This window comes from Neolamprologus multifasciatus, chromosome 11 (genome assembly GCF_963576455.1).
Source record: "Neolamprologus multifasciatus chromosome 11, fNeoMul1.2, whole genome shotgun sequence".
NCBI classification, from domain to species: domain Eukaryota; kingdom Metazoa; phylum Chordata; class Actinopteri; order Cichliformes; family Cichlidae; genus Neolamprologus; species Neolamprologus multifasciatus.
This window is the reverse complement of record NC_140449.1, coordinates 8,587,794-8,613,741: the sequence shown is the minus strand read 5'-3', so window position 1 is coordinate 8,613,741 and position 25,948 is coordinate 8,587,794. Positions and strand designations below refer to the sequence as shown.

General features: G+C 40.1%; 1 protein-coding gene across 12 annotated transcripts in view; it reads left to right on the top strand.

The window, feature by feature from the left end:
* LOC146507783 (focal adhesion kinase 1-like) overlaps nucleotides 1–25,948 on the top strand; it is a 64,416-nt gene that overhangs the window by 16,716 nt on the left and 21,752 nt on the right. For 9 of the 12 annotated variants that reach the window (XR_014876696.1, XR_014876697.1, XR_014876699.1 and 6 more), the window contains 22 exons: nucleotides 3,386–3,666; nucleotides 3,765–3,931; nucleotides 6,672–6,759; nucleotides 7,004–7,083; nucleotides 7,318–7,380; nucleotides 7,494–7,548; nucleotides 7,909–8,049; nucleotides 8,405–8,482; nucleotides 10,555–10,662; nucleotides 11,263–11,380; nucleotides 11,797–11,827; nucleotides 12,238–12,308; nucleotides 12,702–12,719; nucleotides 13,296–13,352; nucleotides 16,841–16,861; nucleotides 18,368–18,465; nucleotides 18,775–18,859; nucleotides 18,969–19,069; nucleotides 19,412–19,527; nucleotides 19,746–19,846; nucleotides 19,975–20,064; nucleotides 20,189–20,393. Coding sequence is in view for 7 of the 12 variants with exons in the window: in XM_085176446.1 (XP_085032572.1) it covers nucleotides 3,386–3,666; nucleotides 3,765–3,931; nucleotides 6,672–6,759; nucleotides 7,004–7,083; nucleotides 7,318–7,380; nucleotides 7,494–7,548; nucleotides 7,909–8,049; nucleotides 8,405–8,482; nucleotides 10,555–10,662; nucleotides 11,263–11,380; nucleotides 11,797–11,827; nucleotides 12,238–12,308; nucleotides 12,702–12,719; nucleotides 13,296–13,352; nucleotides 16,841–16,861; nucleotides 18,368–18,465; nucleotides 18,775–18,859; nucleotides 18,969–19,069; nucleotides 19,412–19,527; nucleotides 19,746–19,846; nucleotides 19,975–20,064; nucleotides 20,189–20,393 (2,173 nt within the window). In the remaining 5 variants the exon portion in view is untranslated. The remainder of the gene's footprint in view (nucleotides 1–3,385; nucleotides 3,667–3,764; nucleotides 3,932–6,671; nucleotides 6,760–7,003; nucleotides 7,084–7,317; nucleotides 7,381–7,493; nucleotides 7,549–7,908; nucleotides 8,050–8,404; nucleotides 8,483–10,554; nucleotides 10,663–11,262; nucleotides 11,381–11,796; nucleotides 11,828–12,237; nucleotides 12,309–12,701; nucleotides 12,720–13,295; nucleotides 13,353–16,840; nucleotides 16,862–18,367; nucleotides 18,466–18,774; nucleotides 18,860–18,968; nucleotides 19,070–19,411; nucleotides 19,528–19,745; nucleotides 19,847–19,974; nucleotides 20,065–20,188; nucleotides 20,394–25,948) is intronic. The other 3 variants (XM_085176447.1, XM_085176448.1, XM_085176449.1) reach the window with 3 other exon arrangements.

The window sequence follows — 25,948 nt, the reverse complement described above, 5'->3', positions numbered from 1 at the left end:
GGAAGGGATGTGTTTAAGAGGATGAGAAGAAAAGATGAAGAGTGGAAAGAAGCTTTTGGGAGTTTTGATACATGAGAAATGGAAGTAAACGGAAAAAAATTATGACATTTTCAGAAAGATAGGCTTGATGTGAGAGATGTGAACAACTGAGGAGGAAGAAAAGAGAAAGGCAATGGTACAGAGATGGCAAGGGCAAGCCACTGCTGCCAAGCCTCTGCTTCCCCAGGGTTGTGCTAACCCCAGTAACCCAGATACCCGTTAGAAAAGGAGATAAACCGTCCTCCAGCTGCTGCTGCTGTGGGACTGAGCTCAACTCCAGCCTTCTGTGGTTCAACAGGCTTACTGTCAGTCAGTGGAGCCCCACTGAGAGCGCGGGCGGTGGGTCTGGAAGCTGCCCGCACCCCTCCTGGCTGTCTACTTGGCCTAGTTGATTTGATTCATGTCTTCACGCTTGTGTGTGTGTGTGTGTGGGAGGGCTTGCATGTGGGAATTTAGTGCAATTGCACTGAGCAGAGATTGGTGGAAATGAGAGATGATGTCATTTACCTTATGTTGTGTAGGGCACCTATTTTAAAACGGTTATTAATTTACATTTAGAGCATACGTGTTATAAAGTACCCTAATTGTCACTGAGTGAGTGTGTATGTATATGTATGTGTATGTATATACGTGTATACGTGTGTGTGTGTGCGTGCGTGCGTGTGCTAATATAATTATTGTAACAATACATTATAGTATTTTTTTCCAACCTATCGTGCATTATATACGTCTTCTCATACTAAATTTCCTACTTGCATGTGATGTAAGAGTATGAGGATCATAAAGTGGCTGTATGTGTGCACTAAAATGAAGGTATGCTTACTTCTCTAACAGGATTTAGCAAATCTGTATGTAGTATTTAGGTTATCGGTGCATGTAGGTGATTTTTGCTCCTGTGTTTTATGTGTTACGATGCTTAAACACTTAATACCTACTGACTACCGACTGACCGAGTGAAAGCAGCAGACCGCAGACTTTGGTTTGTGATTCTGTAGCTAAAATGCTGCAGTTGCTTACATGTAAAAATAATTCGCAGTCAAAATAATGCCCCCAATACATTTTTTAACATGTCCCTCTGAGACAAGGCATGAAAGCTGGAGCTAGTGCTGTTAAAACAACTGAAGACATGCTGGGCTGCTGCATCTGCAACTCTTTCTGCGCTCACAGTCTGTACAGGGGTTTGCACTAAGTGTTTTTAGTGTATATTTACCACAACTAAAAATACAAAAGACATTGCTTCGCTCGCCCAGTTACACAATATCCAACCAAAGGGGAAAGAAAAAACCCCAGCAAACCATTCTAACGTAATTTCAGTCAGTGAACATGCACAGTAAACTAAACTGAGAAGATTCATATGCCAAAAGCATTTCATGAGCAATGTCAGCAAATGGTTTGTCATACCTGTACTTTAAAGTGCTGGGTTGATACTTTACAAGGAATGGTTCAGAAAGCCTGGAATTTTGAAGCATAAAGCAGAGCTGATTTGCATATATCTCCTTATGAAACTTGAAATTTCAGCTGCTGTCAGAGTAACAGTGGAGGGATTATAAAGGTTTTTTGCTGCAAAACCTCACTAATATATTTATTATGTGCAACGAAATGTTTTACCTTTAACTTATCTCATCAAATAAATTCAGCAGTTACTGAAAAGAAGGTGGTATTATTAATAGGATTATTGAGGATTGTGACAGGCCCTGTAATAATCCTAATACTAGAAGTAAAATTATAATTGGATGATGACAGTAAGAGGGGCATTTATAATCTAATCTACTAATCTACTTTATTCTTGCCTTGAGGATTTGTTGGTTGACCATTTCACACTGACCTATATGTAATACAAGGACACAATGAGCATTTTCGCTATTCAGAATATAACCTCGTACAGCATGATGTAATCTAGGAAGCATATCAGTTTTGGGACTTCTTTGGTCACTGAAAGGTTGATTTTAATACCACCAATATGGAAAAGATGTGTGCAAAAGAAAATACAGCAATCTTCTGAGCGAACAGAGGTTATCCTTGAGCAAATAACCCCCTATCATTGAAAAACGATTTTTAAAAAACACAAATTTTAACACAAAAAAGCCAATTTCCTTTAGCTGTGGTAAACCCTGGATTCACAGTGAGGGAAGAATAAATGTTTCTTCATTCAGTCTCCATAAGTCTTCGGTTCTTATCGATAGGAAATAAACTGCCTGTGATCCAGCATCTGGTAGATGTTAATGATACAGATCACTTTCACATTTTGTCAAAGATTACACTTTAAATACTGGAAACGAGCCGTGAAGTAATTTTGATTCGCACCACTTGTGCCTAATTTGTTGCCACATGATAGCCAGAATTCACAGTCAGCTGAAAGCAGTCCTTGCAGTGGTGATGACTCGACAAAACCCTGCGGGGATGTCCAGGAAGTGAGAGTGTGACACAGGAAGCATCGGGGGGTGGAGGTGTCATGCACAAAAATACAGTCGAACGAGAAACAAATCGGCAACGAATAAAAAAGGATATTGGGTGAAAGAAGAGTGAGAGACAATAACTTGTTTACATTTGTTTATTAGACAAGCCAGCATTTTTATTGTAGCCTGGTTTATTACTGTGTCTGCCTCCTTTTTATAGTAAAGTTTATTATTGTGCTCATATTGTCATTTTGAATTTGGAAACAGGAAATCTGCATTGTGATATTCTGTGATTTATATATTGGTATCAGGGCAGCTATTGTTAACTTTGGATAAATCTATAGTTAAAATCCTTGATCACAGCAGGTAAACATCTTTTTTCTAATGTTTGTCATTAGAAATGGGACTTAAGGAAAAATTATGGTTACTGTCAGGATCGTGATCGTGTAGAATGAGCTGTCAATGCTGAGATATTGAAACTCAAATTGGTGCACCGCTACTTGAGAAAGCTTCTGTAAAATGAGCCAAAGCCATTTTTAGGTGGCACCAGTTTTTCCAGAACAGCTTAATTATCCTCATACAGCTTTTAGATTTTAAGAAACACCACAATGGAGACAGCAGCTTAGCATAGACTCCATCCATGCTATGCTGCAGGTGGGACTGAATGACCAAGCCACTTGCAGTCAGTCAGTCTAAAAGCTGTCCGCCTGGTTGATTTAGCAGTTGTCCTCTATAGCTGCCTAATTTCCTAATTTTCTAATTTAGTAGAAATGTTTATGTGAAGAGCTGTGACTTCATCAGCTCCAACTCTAAATCCAAATTCCAAAGTTTCCTTTTCATTTAATGTGTGCAGTGCTTTCTTCATTCATATGATAACCGACTTCATTTTAAATCAGAATACCAGTTGATTTGAGTACCGGGTCCTTACTGTGTTGCTGTCTTCTTTTCAGAATATGATGGCCAGTTAGCCCTAGCAAGAGCATCCGAGTCAGGCATGGCATCGTCTTCCTACTTGGAACCCAACATCAACCACCCGTCTGCGGGTGGTTGCGGGATTAAATCCCGGTCTGGAATGCCCGGTGTACCCAGCACCAGTGGCTCTGCTGGAGGTCTAGAGAGACCCCCGGGCTCCATGGACCGCGTTCTTAAGATCTTCCATTACTTTGAGACAAACAGCGAACCATGTACATGGGCTAGCAATATCAGGCACGGAGATGCTACAGACGTCAGGGTAACGTGCACACGTTTCTTACCTGCATAGTTCGGTATTGTTGTTATTTGCCTGATTTTCGCTTTTCTTTTTCTTCATCCAACCGTTTGTTTCCACAGGGCGTAATCCAGAAGATAGCAGAGATCCACAAACTGCGCTGTGTTGCCTCTTTAGGCCTCCGTCTGACCCACTTGCGCTCGGACGCTCTCCATTGGTTACACCCTGATTTGGGGGTGTCTCATGTGAGGGAGAAATATGAAAAACAGCACCCGCAAGAAGAGTGGAGGTAAAACTATGAGATTCTGTGTTTTGCGCTCAGCTCCCACTGCTCATTCTGACTATTCAGACTTTTTTTTTTTTTTAACAAATACTATAGAGTAAAATTTAAATATACATAAGCAAGAGCCAGACCATTTTATTAATTTTATTTAATTTTGGCCTTTATTCAATAGAGACAGTGTAGATAGACAGGAAAGCAGGGAGGGAGAGAGAGGGCAAGGCAAAGGGCAGCAGGTCGGACTCAAACCCAGGCCTACTGCTTTGCAGCCACACAGCATATGGTCACCTGCCCACCCTAACCCATCTAACAGTGCTTTTCTTCAGTCATCTTTCCATGAACACCACTGGTTGGTTGAAATGGAGCTTCAAACCATGACAGAGCTTTAAACATGTTTCACTGGTTGGCTGTAAACAGTCACTGTTATACTGACAACAAATTTGGATTCATCACTTCATATGATAATTGCCGCTGATTTTCAGTTGAGATGTGTCAAGTCTTTAGTTTCTTAATGAAATGCTTTCAGATATTGTTCATTTGCTTCTTTTGGCATTCACTTTTCCGGTTTCCTCAAATTTTTTTAAGGGCAAACTGCACACCGTGCTAAGATGTTCAGAGTTTGTTAACAACGTAACTGCTTGAATCCGCTCCAGTTTCTATTCAGCAGCTCTGCTCAGAGCAGTGTGATGACACATTTCCAAGTTAACCCAAGCATATTTTTTTCTGCATAATGTTTAGTATTTATCTATTCATAATGTACAGCCTGTACAGTGACTCCAATATACCTGTGATTGACCAGTACTGGCCAGTAGGATATATTGATCAATGGATACCTAAAGTAGCACCAGTACTCACTTGTGGTTGAAAGTATCTCTGTTGTTTAAGCTTGTCTATAAATATGCATAGGTTTAATAAGTAGCTACCTTCCTTCTTTAATGTTGTGATAATGTCAGAAACCAAAGTAAAATGACACCACCTCGTCTCTGACGGGAGTTATTGCAATAAACAGCTGCAACTGACTGCTGCAAACACATGGGCTCCAATAAATCACTTGATGGTTTCAATAAACTAGGCACTGCCCCTTAAAATCACTATTTAAACTACTTATACAAGCAGTAAAATAGGAAAAATTTAACTTAAATTGGGCTGTTAAAGGTGAATTCGTTGCATGCAGTGAGGATATGTTTTTGGTACTCGTGGTTTCCTAGTATTATATTAAAATGAATAAAGTCTATTTCTTCTCATTTATTTGATGCACCTGCCTAACATTTTGGTCTGTGTTGCTGCTTATTTGAGGGCATCTCTGTCCAATTATAGCCTGGATTCAAACTATGCTGGTGCTGGGTGGATGATGTAGATATTGTTACTAACTCTCTTTAAGACTCAGTCCTTTGTCCTGCTGTGATGTGTTACACCCACTCATTAAATGTAAATGAATTCAACAAGAACGAGTTGTTCACACTGCTGACATACAGCAGAGGAGCTCCGCCAGTTGTTGCAGTTCTGCCTTGGAGGGCGGCAGAGCTGCAAGCCCACAGGAGTTTCTGCTGCCGAGCTATTGTTAGAACAGCAGCAGTGGCCCAGGGGATGAACCGACTATCTCACTCCTTTCTCACTCCCTGTGCGATTTATCTCATTCTCTCTCTTACATTCAGTCACTGTTCACTCTCATCCTTTGCATCGTTCCCCTCTTTTCTATTAAACACACCATTTTATCTCCTCTGTCATATTCCCTTTTTGTTATAGAACAATCATGTTTTATTCATTCAGTCCTCAGCCTTGATTTTCTGTGCTACCTAACCACAGTCCTGTAACATCAGAGCAGTTTGGAGCTCATTACTCTCCTGACCCACTTCTCTCCCCTGTAGTCACTGCAATATGTCACTCATTAGATAATATATCACTATAAACAATTATGGCCCATCTGGGTGCTTCTGTGACATAGCTATTGGCAAGTGTAACTGCAGGAAGCTCATTATTCTTTATGGTCATACGAGTCCACGAGACATAATGTAGTGAGTACAGAAGGCTACATATTTCAAATTTGAGACTCAGTTTTAAGCACATGTTGGCAAACAGCCATCCTGTCGAAGTGATGGAGACTGAGAAAAGCAAGCAAGCTACCAGATGCATCAGTGCTGCTTTGTCACTGACATATACTTTAATCTCTCCATCTTCACAGAAAGCAGAATTTCTCATTCAAAAAGCTCTATCATCAGGCAGTACTCAAGTTCATTTTGATGGCATAAAACATAATGCAAAATAATGCATTTTTTTTTTTTTAGATATTTCTGCATTATCCCTGAAAAAAATCTTCAGATTCTTTGAAAGCCCATTGATGAATATAACAGTTGTAATTAACTTCACTGTAAGGTACATTAGAAAACGTTGGTGTTTATCAGTTAGTCAAACCACAGCAGTTTCCAAGTCAACACATATTAGTCAATTAGAGACAAACCCCTGTTAAATTGCTAGCCTCAATCTGTCACAGTAGATGTCATGTGACATGTTAAGTTCCTCATTTTTAAAATTTTAAACTGTATGCTTTGAAATCAGTGTGTCTTTTTAATCAAGTAATATCGCTTTAATGATCCTGTAGTTTGTCCAGACACACTTTATTTTTTTCCAAGTGTGTGTGTGTGTGTGTGTGTGTGTGTGTGTGTGTGTGTGTGTGTGTGTGTGTGTGTGTGTGTGTGTGTGTGTGTGTGTGTGTGTGTGTATTTGGTAACATTGTTGCTGTCTTTCTCAGGTATGAGTTGCGGATACGGTACTTTCCTAAAGGTTATCTCAGCCATTTTTCTGAAGACAAACCTTCTCTCAACTACCTCTATCACCAGGTGAGGCCACACAACAGGATACTGAATGAAAGAAAACTAGTCTGGTTTTCTTAAGTGACTTCTGTCATTTATTGTCTTCTGTATGATTGCCTCATTTCTGCTATGTCCAAATGAGGCAGACATGCCTTTAAATCATTTAAAAAGATGCCCGTCATATCTAATACGTATGCTGTTATTAGACATTTCCAGTCCTTAGCTCATTATATTTATTACAAATCTGCTGCCACACCATGTGTCTCTTCAGGTAAAGAGTGATTACATGCAACACATAGCTGACCAGGTGGATCAAGATGTTGCACTGAAACTGGGCTGTTTGGAGATAAGGTGAGAACGCGCTCATCAGACACACACACACACACACACACACACACACACACACACACACACACACAGATTACAGGTGTTTTGGTATTTGATACACTTCAAACCACAATGAACTTGAGTGTGTCACGTGTGTTTGCTAAATCTGTCTAAATCCCACATATAGAAGTTGTCCTGAATACTTGAGGCTAGTTGTTGATCCTGTTCATATGTTAGTCTTTTCTGTGATTTATACAGGCGGTTCTTCAGAGAGATGCCAGGCAACGCCCTGGATAAGAAATCAAACTACGAGCTACTAGAGTAAGATTGTGTTATGTCATGTCATGCTGTCTTGAGTGTATGCTTCCAAAAAAAATTATTTTGAGGTAAATTAGTCCAAAGAAAAATGTTGTGGCACTATTCTTTCATTTCAGGAAAGATGTTGGTTTGAGAAGGTTTTTCCCCAAAAGCCTCCTTGACTCCCTTAAGGTGAGATTAAACTAACATAATAATCTAAACCCACTTAGTGACTAACTGTCAACCCACTTCCCGGTAACAATGGTGTCAAAGCACAAATTGCATCTGACTCCTGCTTTGTGTATCGGCTGAGTTAGAGCTGACAGGCTGTTTGGCTGACTGGCAGGGAAACAAACCCGATGACTGAAAGGACATTTGGCTAAATGTCTGATCAGTCAGATTGTCTGGAATTAAGTTAAACTTCCTGTTGTCACTCACAGTGGGGCCTGTCAGTTGTGTGCTGTGCTTTTCTTGGCTTGTTCTCAGCTGTTTCCCAGAAAGCCCTTACTCATTTAAGTGTTTTGTCCTTCCCCTTTTCTCTCTCTCTATCAGCCGAAGGCTCTTCGTAAGCAGATCCAGCAGACCTTTAAGCAGTTTGCTAACCTCAATGATGAACAGAGCATCCACAAGTTCTTTGAGATACTTTCTCCCATCTACCGCTTCGACAAGGAGTGCTTCAAATGCGCTTTAGGGGTAGGACTCTCGGTACATTGAGATAATGTTACATGTAAAGATCAATAATGACATGTTTTTAATGTATTAGCCATACACTGAAATATGGCCAAAGTCATGAGGTGGGAGGCTAGAGCTTCTTTATCATGCACAGGGTAGTGTTCGCTTTCACACTTACTTATTTCAGGTTTTGTAGAGTCAGCATTTCTTCTTATTACTTTAACTTCAAACCTAACTCTGTTATAAATGCCATTAGACATCAAAAACAGAGGAGTATATTAGAGCTTTTGTAAAATTTGTGTAAGTACATGATGTGATGAAATATGAGCTATGTGTCAAAATTTACATTTCTGCACTGTCTCTCCTCCTCCTCCAGTCTAGCTGGGTAATATCAGTAGAGTTAGCTATCGGACCAGAGGAAGGAATCAGCTACCTCACAGATAAGGGCTCAACGGTGAGTGTACACACAGACCACAGAAAGTTAGCATTACTTCTCTATTTTTCCTGCCTCTTTAGAAAGCTTCCAGCACTTCTGTGTACTGCTGTGTTCCTTAGGTGTAAGGTCACAGTAACAGTTCACCATACTGCCCTCTACTGGTTTGCCTCCTTTCTTTCTTTTTTTCTCATCTCCTCACTTGTCCAAGTTAGAATAGGTCGGAAAAGACAGTTAGATTGGAAAAAGCTGGGAAACAGCATGCAGATCACAGTTGGATTAGGAAAACAGAACAGTTTTCAGCATTGGGTTAAGTATCTTGCTCAAGGACATGATTATGGTAGCCGGGGAATTGATCCACCAACCTTCTAGTTGGTAGATGACTTGCTCTAGCTCTAGCTGTAATAACATCACTAACTGTTATTGGCAGTAAGTAAAAATATAGGCAGTCATTGAAGAATATATAACTAATGAAAATGTATTTTTAAAAAGCACCAATCTGAGACCACAAGTGAAGATTTAACTTTAATATGTTTATTTTTAAATAAATCATAAATGATCAACTTCACATTTTAAGCAAAAAGTTTATTTACACTTCTTCTGCTTTAATGACTTGATGCTTTCTGGCTAAGGTGGACTCAAGTTCGTCCAATTCTATTATTTTAAGAAGTTCTTGTCTCTCTCAGAACTCCTTAAATTATTAATGGGGTTGAGGTCACACGCTGAAAATGTCTGTTTGTTTTGAAACCAGAAGGTTTAGCATATCTCTGAGGAATGGAGTGCCGCTTCGCCCTGTTCAGAGGGTGGTCAGTAAAACACCCTCAAAGTTGAATTTTGACACTCTGTGGTGTTCTTCTCTATATTTTTGTTTACTTTAGCACCAATGTTTTTATATTTAGCTAAAACTAAACTAAAACTAAAACTAGCATTCTAGTTAACAAAGATAAAAACAACAATAAACTTTTCAAAAACAACCTAATATGTTTTTGTTAGTGGGAAAACTGAAATAAAATAAAAAATATGGAAACGATAGCCTTAGTTTTAGTCCTTGTTAATTTGTTATTACAACTTGTCGTGAGCCTTTAATGGACATGTTTATCGAGACTTTGGATATTTACAAGAATGCGAGTCAACCTTTTTCAAAAAGTTATGTCTTTTTATTTTAACACCTATACTGATATTCCTAAATCCTACCTCTGGTGTATTCTATACATACAGTAATATTTAAAAACTAAAACGAAACAAACAAGCCCACTCGGGAAATCAACTGAAACTAAACTACAGACAGAAAGTCGAAGCTTAATAAAAATAGTAACCAATTAGAAAATACACAACTATAATAACTCTCTTCAGCACATCCTTACTACACCATGCCTTCATGTAAGCAGGCCTACGCTGTGCAGCTAAAGTGAGGTACTGCAGTCATGTCAAACTTTTGATTATTGAGTAAATACTGTAGGAGTTTTTCCAATGCCAAACCAAGCATTTGTTGTGTTTCCCCTCCTGAGAAACGGTTTATAGACCTCAACTCGTGCAGATGAGAATAGATCCAGATAATCTTCTTTCTGCACTACTCTTCTGACTGGAGTCTTGCATTTTTTTAAATATTTTAAAGGCAGTGTCTGTTATGAAGTTGCTTTTCTATCTGTCAGTGAACCAAGCTTGATGTATTGATCTTCTGATGTTGTGGTCACTTTGTCTGTACTTTGGATACAGCTGATAAAGTTTCTGTAAAGTGTTTTAGAGTGCTGTGCACACCCTCCTCAGAGACCTTCTGTCTAGACATGGTTTGACGCTGAGAAAGCTCCTCTTTGCTTTGTGCAGCAGTCATATTTCTGATGCTTTCACTTAGTTCACATGCCATGTGTTTCACTGATGCTGTGCTTCGTAGTAAGCAATGTTAGAAACTTGAGGTAGACAATACAATCCAGTGCTGCAAGCTGACTGACATCCATTTTCAGTTTTTGCTTGAAACGTTACAGGATATAATGCAGAATAATTTCTTATAATTCTTATGCTTTAAATATCTAAAGATTCTTTTTGACTGTTTCCAGATGTATTTAATGACGGTGACTCTGCCTTTGTCTCTGCAGCCCACACACTTAGCTAACTTTAATCAGGTGCAGTCCATCCAGTACTCTGCTTTGGACGAGAAGGACAGGAAAGGCATGCTGCAGCTGAACGTGGCCGGAGCTCCTGAGGTAAAAACACACACCCTGTATACTCTTCATCTGGCTCTCTGTGTGTGTTACAATGTGAAATATAACCTATTGCTGTTTAAATTTGAGTTACACCTATTTGTATGCGTTTCCTCTCAAACATGTGGCTCATGTACATTCTCACTGAAAATGCATACAGTGCAAAGTCTGTGTGCCAATAAGTGGATGTTGTTTTCCTGCTTGTGTTGGCTGCTGATGAAATCACACTTGTCAGAGAGATTATTTCCATCCAGCTGAGGAATGCTAATGTCACTGTTTACTTTATAAAATAGACTGTGTGTAGAATTACTTAAACATAATAGTTCAAGTTATATTAAAACGCATGAAAAACTAGGTGAGCTGCAGGAAAAAGGAGAGGAGCCTGAGTTTCATATTGACTGTGTGTTTGCAGCAGGCTTACAGAAAACGTATCACTGCCACAGTATTGGAGCAGGGATATGTGTGTATCTATATGGGACTGTGTGTGTGTGTGCACGCACTAATAGGAGGCCTTATTCCTAATAAAGCCCTCGTTGTGTCACTGTGAAGCAGCTCTCTGTCCCGTTCTTACACTAATCCTTCTGTGGGTGTGTGTGTGTATAGCCCCTCACTGTCACTACAGCATTGCTGACTACGGCAGAAAACATGGCCGACTTGATTGACGGTTACTGTCGGCTCGTCTCCTCAGTTACTCACTCCTTCATCGTCAGGGTCCACAAAGGTAGGACGTTCAGCTGTGCAGATTTTATATTATAGTTTAATGTTTCTCTTTTTTGTTGTTGTTGTTTGTTTGGGTTTTGTTTGTTTGTTTGTTTTTTAGCTTTGTAGTGGTAAGATTGTGCAAAGATGATGATTGTGGTCATGTTTCTATTGTTTCTATCCTAACAGTAGCTTAAAACCAAAAAGCAAACTGTAAATAGTACCGCATTGAAATCGCTGTCAAGTCATCTCTCAGACTGAGGTGGAGTCTTGATTGTGACTAGTGAGGCTTTATGCTTGTTGCTTTGATTAACCAGATGGTGTCTGGCTAGTGTTTTCTAAAAATAGCTATGGCTACAAAGAAATTGTGAAATCGTAGCTCTAGCATGAAGTCAGTCTGCTCTGTGACCAATTAAATTGTGGATTTTGTCTCTGCAGAGGGAGACAGAGCTCTGCCATCTATACCAAAGTAAGTCTGCTAATTTGTTTTATGCTCGTTCAGGGCTGTGTTAAGTGAAAACAAGCTATCTTCTTCCTTCTTTTACCAGTGGAGCCTGTTATCTTTTCTTTGATTGATTGGGTGGTTATTATGGGTTTCACACATTTTGTTATGACTCTGAAACTAAAGTGAGCATAAGCATGTCTCAAATCCATGAATTCTTGAATTGCTTATAAGGTAAATATAAGATTCTCTGTAAACTTTAGAAACTTTTTGGATTTTTAATGTTTGACACTTGAAGAAGCACACATGACAGGATGTGGGAGGATTCTCCGTTTCCCTCGTTGCGCCGCTGTCTTCGTAGCTGCAAATAGCAGCTCATTCTGTCTTAAGACAATGTGAGCCAAATCCCCAAAATAATTCTCTTCTCTCTGGTCCAGAGTTTCAAACCATGAGAAGCGGATGGAAAAGCGGATGGACGGAGTACGAACTCGAGCAGTTTGCGTCTCAGGTATAAACCCCCCCGTCGTGCTTCCTCTTGCTAGCCAGTCCATTTCTCCTCTGTCACTGTGCTTCTCTGTCCTCTGCTCTAAATGTCATGAATGACAGTGACGGCTAAGAGTTAGATAAAGGGTTCACAGATATGTGTGCGAGTGCTGTTTCCACATAAAGCCTCATCTGTGTTCGCAGTGAAGAGTCCTTGTCTGGCCAGATGTCTTGGTGGAGAGCTTTAGTCACTGTCACTGTCTCTGCTCAGGCTGTCGACTGACTTCAGATTCATTCACGTGTACTTAAAATGACATTTAAAAAAAAGACCTTTTAAAACCATTAACGGTAAAACTAATGCTTCTCTCCATGTTTCTCCCCCGGTGTTTGTGTTTCATGCTGCTTGTGGCTTCTGCAGGTCACATTAGTGGCGATGGTAAACGACATTTTCTTTAAACCTCCTTCATTAGTAACAGTGGAATTCCTGCTCTGTATCTTCATTAAGGCTGCCGTATGTGTGGAGAATCTCTCTCTAACTCTCTCTGTCCCTGCTCGACTCTGTATTAGTTCTCTCCATGACTAAACCTGTTTTTCTCCAGCTTGTTTCTCTGGAAAGAAAGAATATTTCCATCCCTCCCCTTTCCTCTCCTCTCTGTCCCTCTCTATTGTTCCGTGTCGCTCCTTGTGTGAGGCCACACTGTAGTACACGAACGTTTCAGTTGTTGTGCATGTGTTTGGAGTCGGGTATGGTGACGGGCTTTTGGCAAGGTAGTTCTTTCTGATCATGGTGTTTCTCTTAATGTTGCAAATTGCAGTCTCGGTGAAGGTGTGCTCACTGGACTCAGTTATTTAGTGATGTTGGAAGGTCTTAGGCATGGTGGCATGTTATACAGTTAAATCATTGATACCGAGAACTTTGTAGTGATTTTTAGATGCAAGCTTGTCATCAGCTCAGAACTTGTTGATTTGTTCTCGGCTCTTTTTCTCATCCTGATTTTTCTTTGCTCTGCAGAAACAGACGACTATGCTGAGATCATAGACGAGGAGGACACCTACACCATGCCTTCGAGTAAGTACACATACGCTGATACACATACCCATAAATGTTGTGGGCAGCTAAAGTGACAAGTGGCGAGGCAGTGATAGCTGTTTGTGTCTCCGCTATCAGTGGACCGTGTCAGACTTATATCAGAGGCATTTTATAGAGGGACTTTGTTTACACTCTGTCTACTTCACCGTTTCTTTTTGTTGATTTGATTATAGATAAAGATTAAAAGCCATGAACAGGCATGTTGTCTGAGTGTGGTGGCATTTTAGATGAATTTTGGAGTTAAATTTGGATGAGATTAGAGTCAGGAACCTCTTTACTGTAACACACGTTCACTTGTGAAAATCTTTGTATTTTATTTAATTTGTCTTGGTATACGGTACTGTGCAAAAGTCTTGAGCCACCCCTTCATTTGTATATACTGTGATTTGAAACTGGAAAATGGGAGCGGTGATTTATTGAAACATGCATACATGGAAATACAAGTTTTCAGATGGTGCTGCATGGTGAAAAATAATCTAGTAACACTGGGTGCTAATGTAGTTCATGATGACCATATATTCTGCAAGGCTGAATACAGGATTCTTCCTCGTCTTCTCTGTCTGCTTTCCTGTCTACTCTTCACTACTACACTATGTAGAAAAAATCAACAGCAATTCACATTTGGATTCATCGCTCCATCAGACCTGTTGTCACAGATTTTCAGTCAGTTTTCTGAGTAATTTGGCGTACCTCACCCTTATCTCTGTTTCCCTTAAGAATCTTTACAGCCATCCTTCCACTGACACCATTTCTCATGAGGCTTCAACTCAAGGGTCTCATGGATCTCTGAGGTTCTTTGCTTGCTTTCTTAAAAAACTGCTCATTAGCTGCATATGCTTAGGCCACTTCTTTTGTCACCCACTTGTCCAGCTTCCTCAAATTTTTTGAAGTCACACTGCACACCATGCCAATATATGCAAAGTTTCTGGCAAACAGCTCTTTTTTTTATACCTCTCAAACTGTGTTATCGTTCAACTATCGTTCATCGATTCAACTAATAAAATGGGAACAAATTTTGTGTTTTTGTAATAGATCAAGTTGTCTTTTTGTGTAAACACAACACTGGCTCATCCCTTTAGTTGGGTGCTTTTTTATGCTTGAATCATTCATAGGTCAGACCTTCAAAAAGAACTAATGCCCACAATTTAATAAAATAAAGTAAATAAAAAATAAATAAATCACCCAGACAAGAAAGTCTGGATCACTGGAAGCACAATATAAAGAAAAAATGGGTAGCTCAAGACGTTTGCACAATATTTTATGCTTAAATAGTTTACCCAGCACCTGAAATTAAATCAAGTCACCTTGCAGACCTGATGTAAAGATTTCTTTGTTTGACATCGTTTTAAAGCATGAATTTGAGTGCAGTTAGATATGTTCCAAGAGGTTTTTGATCTGGTCAGACTCCTGTGTGAATGATCACATTTTCCGTGGTCACATGCAGTAATATTATTTAAAAGGGGGAAGCCACTTTGACCATATTCTGTGTGTATTTTTACACTCGCAGTCTATATTTATTTTCACGAGTTCCCACAAGATTTGGCAAGAGCCGCAGCTTCCTCAGATTCTTTTGACGTATTATGCGCGCATTGTCTTTTTAGTGAACATTTACAAATGACTGATTCCTCCCGTGATAGCGCTCAGTGTGAAAGGCTGGGATGAGACATCAGCGTAGGCATTTGTCTGGCCTTGTGTGTCATACATGGAGGCTGAACAGTTCTTTGCATTAATTAAAACATTGCTGAATAAATAAGAACTATATATGAAGAGGTTCTGCTGTGCTGCTGTTGCTGCTGAGCGATGCCTGTGAACCAGGCTTAAGACTCATGTTAAGCTGAATTCGATGCTGTGTGGCTGTGGTGAATAGGCAGCATAAGAAGGCAGAGTAGACGGGCAGTATCAGCCTAATGTGGGATGGGAAGATGGAGTGTATTTTCTTTTTAAGCTGTTTTGACAAATTGCCTGTTCAAGCTGCCATAAAATGTTGCCTGAGTATCGTAAGCACTCGTTCCATGTAAGCAGAATGCAGCTGAATCCCAACATGGCTTTGCTTTTTGATCATTCATAAATTATAGTTTTGTAGTTCAGTCTTCTGGACTTACACATGTAAACACAGTACCAAAGAAATAACTACAGCAGCAATGCTTTTTACTAATCTCAAAAAGCATTGAAACATTCATTTGCATCAGAACTGCAAGTGGCTCATTCAGCTTTTTTTGTTTGTTTTTTTTCTCCAAAAAGGTCAAGTTCAGCTGTTTATGTTGGTACTTGGGTAGTTTGAGTGTGCTAATAAGTATATTTTGGTTGGCAGGTTTCCAAGCAGTTCACTATTTGGCTAGCAAGTTGCTTGCTTTGTAACTTGCACCTTTCTAATATAGCTAGTGATGACATGTGCTGTGGGCTTTTGGGACCTGTATGCTATATCACAGCATTTATTTCTAGCCAGTGTTGCTTTAATTATCCACTAAGATCTTGTACTGACGATGGAAGAGTCGGACTGGCCTTCTCCAGCACATCCCAAAGACTGTTATCAGGGTTTAGGCTCGCTCTTTCCCACTTTGATCCCAGTGAATCCTGACATTGTCAGGTCGTTCAGTAGATCCAGCTAACCTCATTGTTTGGGCACATAATGTTGCAGAGCCTACACCTGACCAACTGAAGCAGCCAAGATCATAACAGTGTGCCCACAGACTGTTATAGTAAGCAAAACAATGACGTGATTGATGGATCACTTCATCTGCCTCTCTTTTTACCTTGATGCACCCGTCACTCTGGAACAGGGTAAACCTGGACTTATTAGATCACATGACCTTTTTTCATTACTCCAGAGTCCAGTCTTTGTGCTCTCTACCAAACTGAAGCCTTTTTTCAAATTAGCATCACTGGCAAGTCACTACCACTGGTCCCTTGAGTTCTCTTCACGTTGTGCGTGTGGAAATGCTCTTACTTTCACTTTAAAACATCATTCAAGATTTTTTTTTCTGACCACATTCCTCTGGTGATGTTTCTCAGCTGTCCTTCCAGGTTTTAATATGTTGAACAGTTCTTAACCCAGTTTTAGTAGTTTTAATAATAATAATAATAATAAGGAGCTCGATCCTGAAACTAACAGCTTTTCAAAGACCCCGGGATGTTTTTTCTGATATGGTTTCTTAAGACATTAAAAGCTACTCAGTTAAGGTTAAATAGAGTTAAATAACCTGTCGACCACCAAAACGTATGAATCACTGCAGCAGTTACACAGTGGAAGGTTTTTATCTATTTGTCTTACCTATTAGTTATTTAATGTGATAACACTGTTTCTGACTTACAGTAGCCCTAATCCATCAGCATCACTGTTACACTCACACTCGCTGCAGCTGTTAAAGTAACACTGACCTAATTAGTAGAGACTCCAGTAACAATATGTGGCTCTCTGTACTCACAGCTAGCTATTTCTGTCTCTTATCACTAACCCATTTTCCCAGAATACTATGGACTAGACCAAGGTAATGATTGAAAAAGTACCATAACTCTGGTTGTACTGTGATGGCACTTTGACTTGGTGGTTGTTGTGACCCTTTTATGTTTGCTTGTGACTGAAAAAAAAATCAGAGTTTCTGTCTGTACCTCTACCCTGTTGATTTGACCCCCCCCCCCCCTCCTCCTCCACCCACCACCAAACACCCCTCTGCTCATGTGTGATGTGCTGTGACTTTCTGCTAAACTGGTGGTAGCTTCAGAAGTGAGACAACCCAAATGGACTCGGATCTTGTTTTTGTCTGTGTTTAAAAGGTGGAACAAATTGAGAATGAGCTTAGGTTACTCTGCAGAAAAATCAATAATACTATAAACAGTCGACCGCTGTTAAAACCCTATTCACTGCTCAGAGTAACAGAAACATGGCAGGCGTTCAGAAATATTTTTGTAACCAGGCAAGTTGATTCAGAGCATCCTCCTTATTGCAATTTTTGCCTGGGGGAGTAAGTGCAGTGAGAGGGACGGCTTTAAATAGATGCATACATTTATACACTGGAACGTTTTAAACTCAGACTACTAACAAACAGGATAGTCTTACTGCATTATTTAACACTGGATTTGTGTGTCATTTGAAAGTGTCAGCCACACGGGTGACATTTAGAGGCAGAGAACAGAGCAAAGGCAATAATTAGGGTTCCCTTTTTTTGTTACTGTATCATGCAGCCTGTTTCCACATTGAGGTCATCGCTGCTACGTTTTACTGAACTTTTGTCTCTAAAAGTCGCCCATGTGCTTGAACAGCAGTGATTGTCATAAAAGTGCAGAGAATACTGTAAAGTGACCTTTATGGCTTCATGTGTGCTTTATTTATAAGCTTATTACATGGACAAAGTCAGGTCAGCAGTGTCATGAGCAAACGTCAGCTTTCAACAGCCTACATCTCACAGACCAACCTAAAACAAAATATTAAAACTCATTTTTACCAACCACGTTGGACAGAAAACACAAAGAATATTGAGCTGCTACAGTTCCAGTGATCTGCGTCCCGAGCAAAAACAACAGTTTTTTTGTTGGCCTGTGGGCCTTTTGAGCGTTTTCACCATATACCACCTGACTTTATCCATATTATATTTGAATCAACATAGAAATTCATGCTCATTGTAATTGGCTCCTGTTTGTCTGTGTTACATGGCATGTCTGGCTGTGGTTTGCTGATGCTCTTGTTGCATGCTGTTGATGGTGAGCTTGTTTAGAAATTCAAGCTTGTCAGAGTAGGTCAGATTTTTGAAATATTGCATCTGACAGAATTCAATTTATTTCCGTGGTGCGGTCTGAAACTAACCTCAAACATGCACATTTAAGCTGTTTAACCTACAGATTTTTTAGACAGGCCGTAAATACTATAAAGTGCTCTGACAAGCTTGGTTAATGCAAGCCCAGTGTGTGGACATTAATCTGTGTATGTTTTGATCTGAAGGTTTACTCTGTTCATTTTCATCTGTGTGTGTGTGTTCGTGTTTATTTTGTGCGTCCAGCGCGGGACTATGAGATTCAGCGGGATCGTATCGAGTTGGGACGCTGCATAGGCGAGGGTCAGTTCGGAGACGTCCACCAAGGAATTTACATCAGCCCGGTACGTTTGTTGTCTTTGCTCTCTCGCGCGCTCTCTCTGCACACTCACTTTCAAGAGAGGCTAAACTGATTCAGTCATATCACAGTAACGACACACAGCACAGTCAAAGCATTTGTACCAGAGAACCATAAAGGGATGGTCGTGTATAACAAGTTTTAATAGGTAACAGTATTTATTTTAAAGGCCCTTTATTGAAAACTGCAAACTGTTTAGAGTTTGATTGTGATTTCTGTGGAGCAGACGGTGAATATGCTGCATGTTGGTGTTGAAATGATGCTGATTTTGCTTGTTTGGATGTGTTTCCTGCAGGAGAACCCAGCTCTGTCTGTGGCAGTGAAGACGTGCAAAAACTCAACATCAGACAGTGTCAGGGAAAAATTTCTCCAAGAAGCACGTAAGATGCTGACCTGATGGCAGTAAAATCGTAGTACCCTCTAAACAGTTTTTAAAAAAGGTTTCTTTTTGGGGAATTGTTTGACTCCTCCCTCTTGTGTTTCTTACAGTGACCATGCGTCAGTTTGATCATCCTCACATAGTGAAGCTGATGGGAGTCATCACTGAGAATCCAGTCTGGATCATCATGGAGCTCTGTACATTTGGAGAGGTATGACACTAATAAGAATATGTATAAGTTGCATCTGTTTAAAGCACAGTTATATCCCTGTGCATGTGGTATGTGAGCCCTGCTGTTTTCTATATTTGTTTAAAAACTGGAAACTATAAATTAGATCAGCGTCTTTGAGACGTGACCTGTAACCCTGTTGTGTTTGTTTAAGAACAGATCAGATGATAAACACTTTTCTGTCAGTTATTTCCTCACATTCCCCAGGGTTAAATATTATGGGTGTTATACATTAACTCATGTATATGCTTTCTGGTTTGTTTTCTCATTGTGTTTCGTTTCAGCTTTATTTATATAGTATCTCCCTGTGTTTTTTCTACATAGCTTCGGTCGTTTCTTCAGGTGAGGAAATACAGTCTGGATCTGGCTACTCTCATCTTGTACTCTTACCAGCTCAGCACAGCGTTGGCGTATCTAGAGAGCAAACGATTTGTACACAGGTAGGAAAGAGCCATACGGAAATAATATAGCAAAATATTCATAATTACTAAATAAATATAATTCCAGTAGGGGGCGTTGTCACCTACTGGACTGAAACACTGTTGTTCTGTCAAAAAAGAAAATGCATGTTAGATATCAATGCAACCACTGAATTTGAATAGAAAAAATTATATCAGTGTGTTTTTCTCTTCCTCTGATTCCTTTTTGACGTCTCCAGAGACATCGCAGCGCGGAACGTGCTGGTATCAACGGTCGACTGTGTGAAGCTGGGAGACTTCGGGCTGTCGCGATACATGGAGGATAGCTCTTATTATAAAGGTATGTAAAAAAGCATCGCCACCTTTGTCTTGCTTTCTTTGTGATCCGGCAGAGAAAAGCTTCATTATTATTCAGAGCAGACCTGATCAGTGAAGTGTGACACTGTTTTCTTCATTTCTGTTTTTCAGCATCTAAAGGTAAATTGCCTATTAAATGGATGGCTCCAGAATCCATCAACTTCAGAAGATTTACTACAGCCAGTGATGTCTGGATGTTTGGTATGTTTTAAGCAGTTTTGCCCCGCTCCAGTCTGCTTCTGTTTTACCCTTGCGTTGTGTCTTTGCTTTACGACCCCTGTAGGCAGCTGTCTCATTCTCACTCACGTTATTTGTCTTTCTTTAGGTGTCTGCATGTGGGAGATTCTGATGTATGGCATCAAGCCTTTCCAGGGTGTGAAGAACAACGATGTCATAGGCAGGATAGAGAATGGCGAGCGACTGGCTATGCCCCCTCAGTGTCCTCCTACTCTCTACAGCTTGATGACAAAGTGTTGGTCGTACGATCCCAGCAAGAGGCCACGCTTTAATGAACTTAAAACACAGCTGAGGTCAGTGGCGTGTGATCTGAGAGACTGTGTGTGATTGTGTGTGAGGCACTTTGAGTGTGGATTTTCTGCAAATGAATTTTTTGTTTGAACGCTTAAATGAACTATGCTGCAGGAACCTTAAACCATCATTACTCTATAGACACGTCTCAATTAAACCCTAAGGAAATTAGTGAAACAGTCATGAAAACAGTGACATAGTCAGTTAAACTTCAGAGATCAAGATCATCATCATCATCATCATTTATTTATTTATATAGCACTTTAAAAACACACCTGGTAGACCAAAGTGCTGTACAATACTAATATGCAATCAAAAAAAACAATAAAAGGACTTTAAAACGGATCCTGAATTCAATTGAAAGCCATTGTAAAGAGGCCAAAATCGGTGTGATGTGATCAAATTTTCTTCTGCCAGTTAAAAATTGTGCCGCAGCATTTTGCACTAATTGCAAGCGTGACAAAGTGCCCTGCCCAACCGCTATTAAAAGAGAATTACAATAATCTAAACGTGAGGTAATAAAGGCATGAATAACACTTTCCAAGTCACGCTTGGAAAGAAAGGGCTTAACCTTTGATAAACATCTGAGGTGATAAAATGCTGATTTTACCACCCCGTTTACGTGGTCATCAAAGGTAAGTGCAGAATCAATTTTAACTCCGAGATTTGTGATCGAACTCTTTAGTTGGGAAGTCAAAGCTGCAAGATCAACATCCAGAGTATGAGAAGAAAGATTTGGGCCAAATAAAACTGCTTCTGTCTTCCGATCATTAAAATTTAAAAAGTTTTTTGCCATCCATGCTTTGACATCAGTAAGGCAGTCAAGCAGAGGTCGAGTTGGGAGACTATCAGAATGACTAAAAGGTAAGTAGAGCTGGCAGTCATCTGAGTATAGATGGAATGGCACTTTGTGTTTCTGGAAAATCGCGCCAAGAGGCAAAAGGTACAGTGAAAACAATAACGGCCCAAGAATAGATCCCTGTGGCACGCCCCAAAGCAGAGGGGCCACAGAGGATGAAGACGACCCCAACTTAACACAAAAGGTCCTATAGATAACAAAAACAAAATGGTCTGTGGCGGTGGCCACAGACCATTCAGGTTACAGGTAGTCCGGCTCTAGCGACATGGCACATCCATATGTGTCATTCCGAGAAGGTTTGTCTCTGAGCACAGTCTCAAATCGGGAGCAGAGGGAGGTTGTTACAGGGCCGTCAGCAGCAGGACCGGTATCTGCTCCTTTGTGCAGGGAGGAACAGGGGGAGCAGAACCTTACAATGACCTTGAGCAGGCTAATCCTGAACAGACCATCTGAATCAGAATGAGAGGATTGGACTCCGTTATGGTGTCATGAGGGCTCAAAGTCCTTTAGCAGGACCTGTGCTCAGAGCCCAACAGCATGCAGGTTTACCACTGGCACCACTTCTGACAGATGTAAATAAGTCTGAAGATGGCGTGGTGTTATGCTGATAACATGTTATATTCTATTCCGTTAAAAAGTCACAAAAGGTGTCGGGTTAAAAAAAAAAAAAGGAGATGTGGAGTCAGAATTCTTAAATTAAAAGGTTTTATTAATATTTTTGTTCCTAATTAAACTGAAAGAAACAGACAAGTTGCTGTGACCTTTAAACAAAGGTAAAAAACAAACAAACAAACCCAGGAATTGGTCAATAATCAGAAAAGTCAAAAAGGTTATGTGGTGGGGCGTGGTCTGCGGTGGCGTGCAGGGAGGGCGGACGCACCTGCACGGCATCCGCAATCACGCCCGCCAGGTTAAAACACGGGGACTCAGGTGTGTGTGGTGTGAGGTGTTGTGAATAAAATGTCTGAAAACGCTGATCCCTGGACCCGCCGTGCCTTATTCCTGCCACAGGTTAAATCACCAAAACACACACATTTGCCCACAGACCAGGAGTAAGCAGCCACCACACACAGCTCACTAGCTGCGAAACAAAAATGCTCTGCAACTCTACAACTCCCCTTTTTCTAGCCTTAAATACTCTTACTAGAGTAGTACTTATTAGAGTACACTCAGCTGTACAAAAAGGGTGGCACCTACAGCAAGTGAGCTGGCAGGACGCATCTATATTGGGTCAGAATCCAAAGAAGCACAAATATTTGTATTTCAGATCCGTCAGTATTTTTTACCCAACTTCATGTGTATCATCCACGTCCTTTTTAGTAAGCTTTGGTTTAAATGGTATTGGTGAAGAAAGCTGAAAAGTGACTGCAGTGGCACATTTATTTTACTTAGTTGTTACATTATCGTATTAGAAAGAGAACCTTCATGTAAATTTAAATTGCCAATTGCCATCTGGAATATATAAAAAATAACAATAGGTAATCTGAATACATTGAAAAGGTAAAAGTACTTGTATGTCATTTATAGGTGAAAATGTGTTGTGAAATCCAGTGGATGTTTTTCTGTTCTACTTTCTGCAAATTGATACCACAGGTGTATCTATTAAAAAATTTAGAAACGTTTAAAACTCAGTGACCTCAAGATCAGAGGTCAAGTTTTCTGAGAATCTATTGAATGCTATAACTCAAGACGCACCTTTGATTACCATAGCTGCACCTTCTAGGAGGCTGAGGAGGACCACTGGGGCCGTCAGTATTTTTACACTTGCTTGACAGCAGGTGTCACTCTCAGTCTGTTGTAATCACGGCAGTGTCACAAGCAGTGGGACAAACGAGGAAACGCTGTAGATGCACTTTTGAAAGTCTGAAACATACTGTGGTCTTGTAGTCTTCTGTTTTTCTTGATGACTTAACATCAGACCAAAATGAAATATTAACCACAGACATTTTCACAGGTCAGACTGTGGGTGCCAAGAAAGATTCTTTGTTCATTCAAGCTTAGGTTATTTTTTTCTGGCTTGTTTAAACAAGTTTGTAGGCCTTGTAGACTAGTTTTATAGCTAACATTTTTATTCGAGCATACACTCACTGGCATTTCATTAGGTATGCTAAGGGTGCTCAAAGTGTGCCAAGAAAATCTCCCCACACTATTACATCACAGTCAGCCTGAATCACAATACTTTATAAATCCCAGTGACAGTAATGAAATATTACAATCGGTTACAAAGTAATAAAATATAATGAAATGGCTCTAATATGTACAAATAACTTCCAGTACATTACACAAAGTTGAATATATATAGTTGACAGTGAGTTGCCTCTATAGATACAAGGAGAGATCCATGATTTCATGTTGTTTACGGCAGATTCTGATCCTGCCATCCAAATGTTGGCAGAAGTCAAGATTCAACAGACCAGGTGACATTTTTCAATTTTCTATTGTCCGATTTTGGTGAGCCTGTGTGAATTGCTAACTTAAGCCCCAGTCTGGCCTTCTGCTGCTGTAGCCCATCAACATATTGTGCATTCTACTGCTTTTGTTGTAACGAGTGCCTATTTGAGTTAGGTTTGCCTTCCTTTCAGCTCAAAGTGTCTGGCAATTCTCCCCTGACCTCTGGTATCAACAAGTCAGTAAAAGATCCTATATATCAACTTTCCTCCTTATTCTGATGCTCAGTTTGATCTTGAGCAGGTCATTTTGACCATGTGTCAGAGTCTGTAAATCCATGGCTCAAAGAGTATGAAAGAACCAGCTGTAAAGCAACAGAATGATAATACTGGTGCTGATGAAAGTGAGGGAGCCTCCATGGTCCTCCTTCCCTGAGTTTATATATATGCACAGACAGCTTCTGCAACTAATCAGCACTAAGGATAATGCTAGTATTAGCAAGTATTACAACTTTTCTTGATATGTTACAAAGTTTACTGTTTACATATTTTCAGATACCTATTTGTTTTTTACCAGTGAGAGGATATCCAACTGACAATATTAATAGTCTTCACAGCCTGAGTGCACACAAAAGGGAACTTTACTGCTCAGGATGTAACACAGCCCAAACAAACCTGTTCAGGTACGAAGCAGGGTGCACTTTGCATTCTGTTTGGGCTGATGACTTTATGGCTGCCATGGTAACAGAGTTGTGATGTTGACAGAGACAAGTAAGCAACTTCAGTCATGCCCTTCCTTGTTAGATGATACATCACGGCTTCATTACTAGATTTTCCCTGGAGATGGTTTTGCAAGGATAGATCGCATTTTCCGCGAAATCCCGGGCGTGTTGCGATCAGATAAGGCAGCACCAGACATCACTGCTGGTAATTTAAAAATTCCCCGAGTCCGAGCCCCAGATTAGTGTGTCTCTTATTAACGGGAAGGCTCAAATATATTCACCATTTATCATTTATCAAGACATTACAGTTGCACAGTCTCAGGTAGAGGGGTGTGCCTATAATCTGGTCACCATGTCGGCTGTCATCATCAGGTACAGTCAAAGAAAGAGACTGAATTTATAAGCCACCACATGCAGAAAAACAGCCACACAAACAAGTTGAAATTATTTATTTAAGCTACAGTATGTTCATGCTTTACAGCACTTTTTAAGACCTCTTGCTCGGCGTTGTGTAGCAGATCAGGAGCTTTAGTTTAATCTGACTCTTCTACTACTACATATACTATGAATATTTTCTTTCATTGTGCTGCACCGTGGGGTTAGGTAGAGGCTAGTAAAGACAATGCTTTACCCACCCGTCATTACTCAACAGTTCATAATCTTTTGGCATGAACAGACCTGCAGTTTTTTGGAAGCGATGTTTCAGCATTGCCCCTTATGGGAAATGAAAGAAGTGGATTATGAGATTAGGAAGACTGATATGAAACTTTTATTAGAGTGCAGTCTGAACCTCTAAAATCTATAAAGATGATGCTTGGTATACATATTCATTGAAGTAATATCCTCATTGTTTCCCATAATCATGACATTGGTTCTCCAGGTGTCACTTAACAATAGAACGTGCTGCAGATAGAGTTCAGGTTAATGTGTCAACATTGTTTCGCCTTCATTTTTGTCCTTTGCATATAGTCTACAGGAAATAAGTCTTTAAGAGAGCCATGAAAGGAGTCTGCAAGCGTTGCTATCAGTTATTTAGTCTAGACATGACTAAATACAGCTAAGCTTCCACAACTGACTGAATCCCTCCTGACAAAACATATTGCACTTAGTTTGTGTATCTTCTACATTTTAAATCACATTCTTACTGTGTGAAACATGTGGAGCATGCAGCAGCAGCGGAACAAGATGCCATCATTGTTTCCTTCAGCGTGCACATTCTCTCTCTATCTTAACTTTTTTTTACTCTCTTACACAGAAACAGGAAAATGAGAGTGCATATTTAACTCCTGTGGTTTTATGAGTTTTGCTTAAAACCAGTATGACTCACACCTCACATTCCACCTCCACTTTTCTCAGTGTCAGCTCTCCTGCTTCTCCTGTAATTCTGCTTCTGTTACGCTCCCTTTTCCAGCACCCCTCCGACTTCTTTTGTTTGTTTGTTTTTTAGCATCTCCTCCTTTTGGCTCAGAGCAAGTTGGAGGCCTTCACGTCGCAGAAATCCGCTCGTTACTTTGACACATGCTTCCATATGTTTGCGGTTGTATGTTTTAACAGGGTGAGAACATAGTGTGGAAAAGTGCATGTGCAGT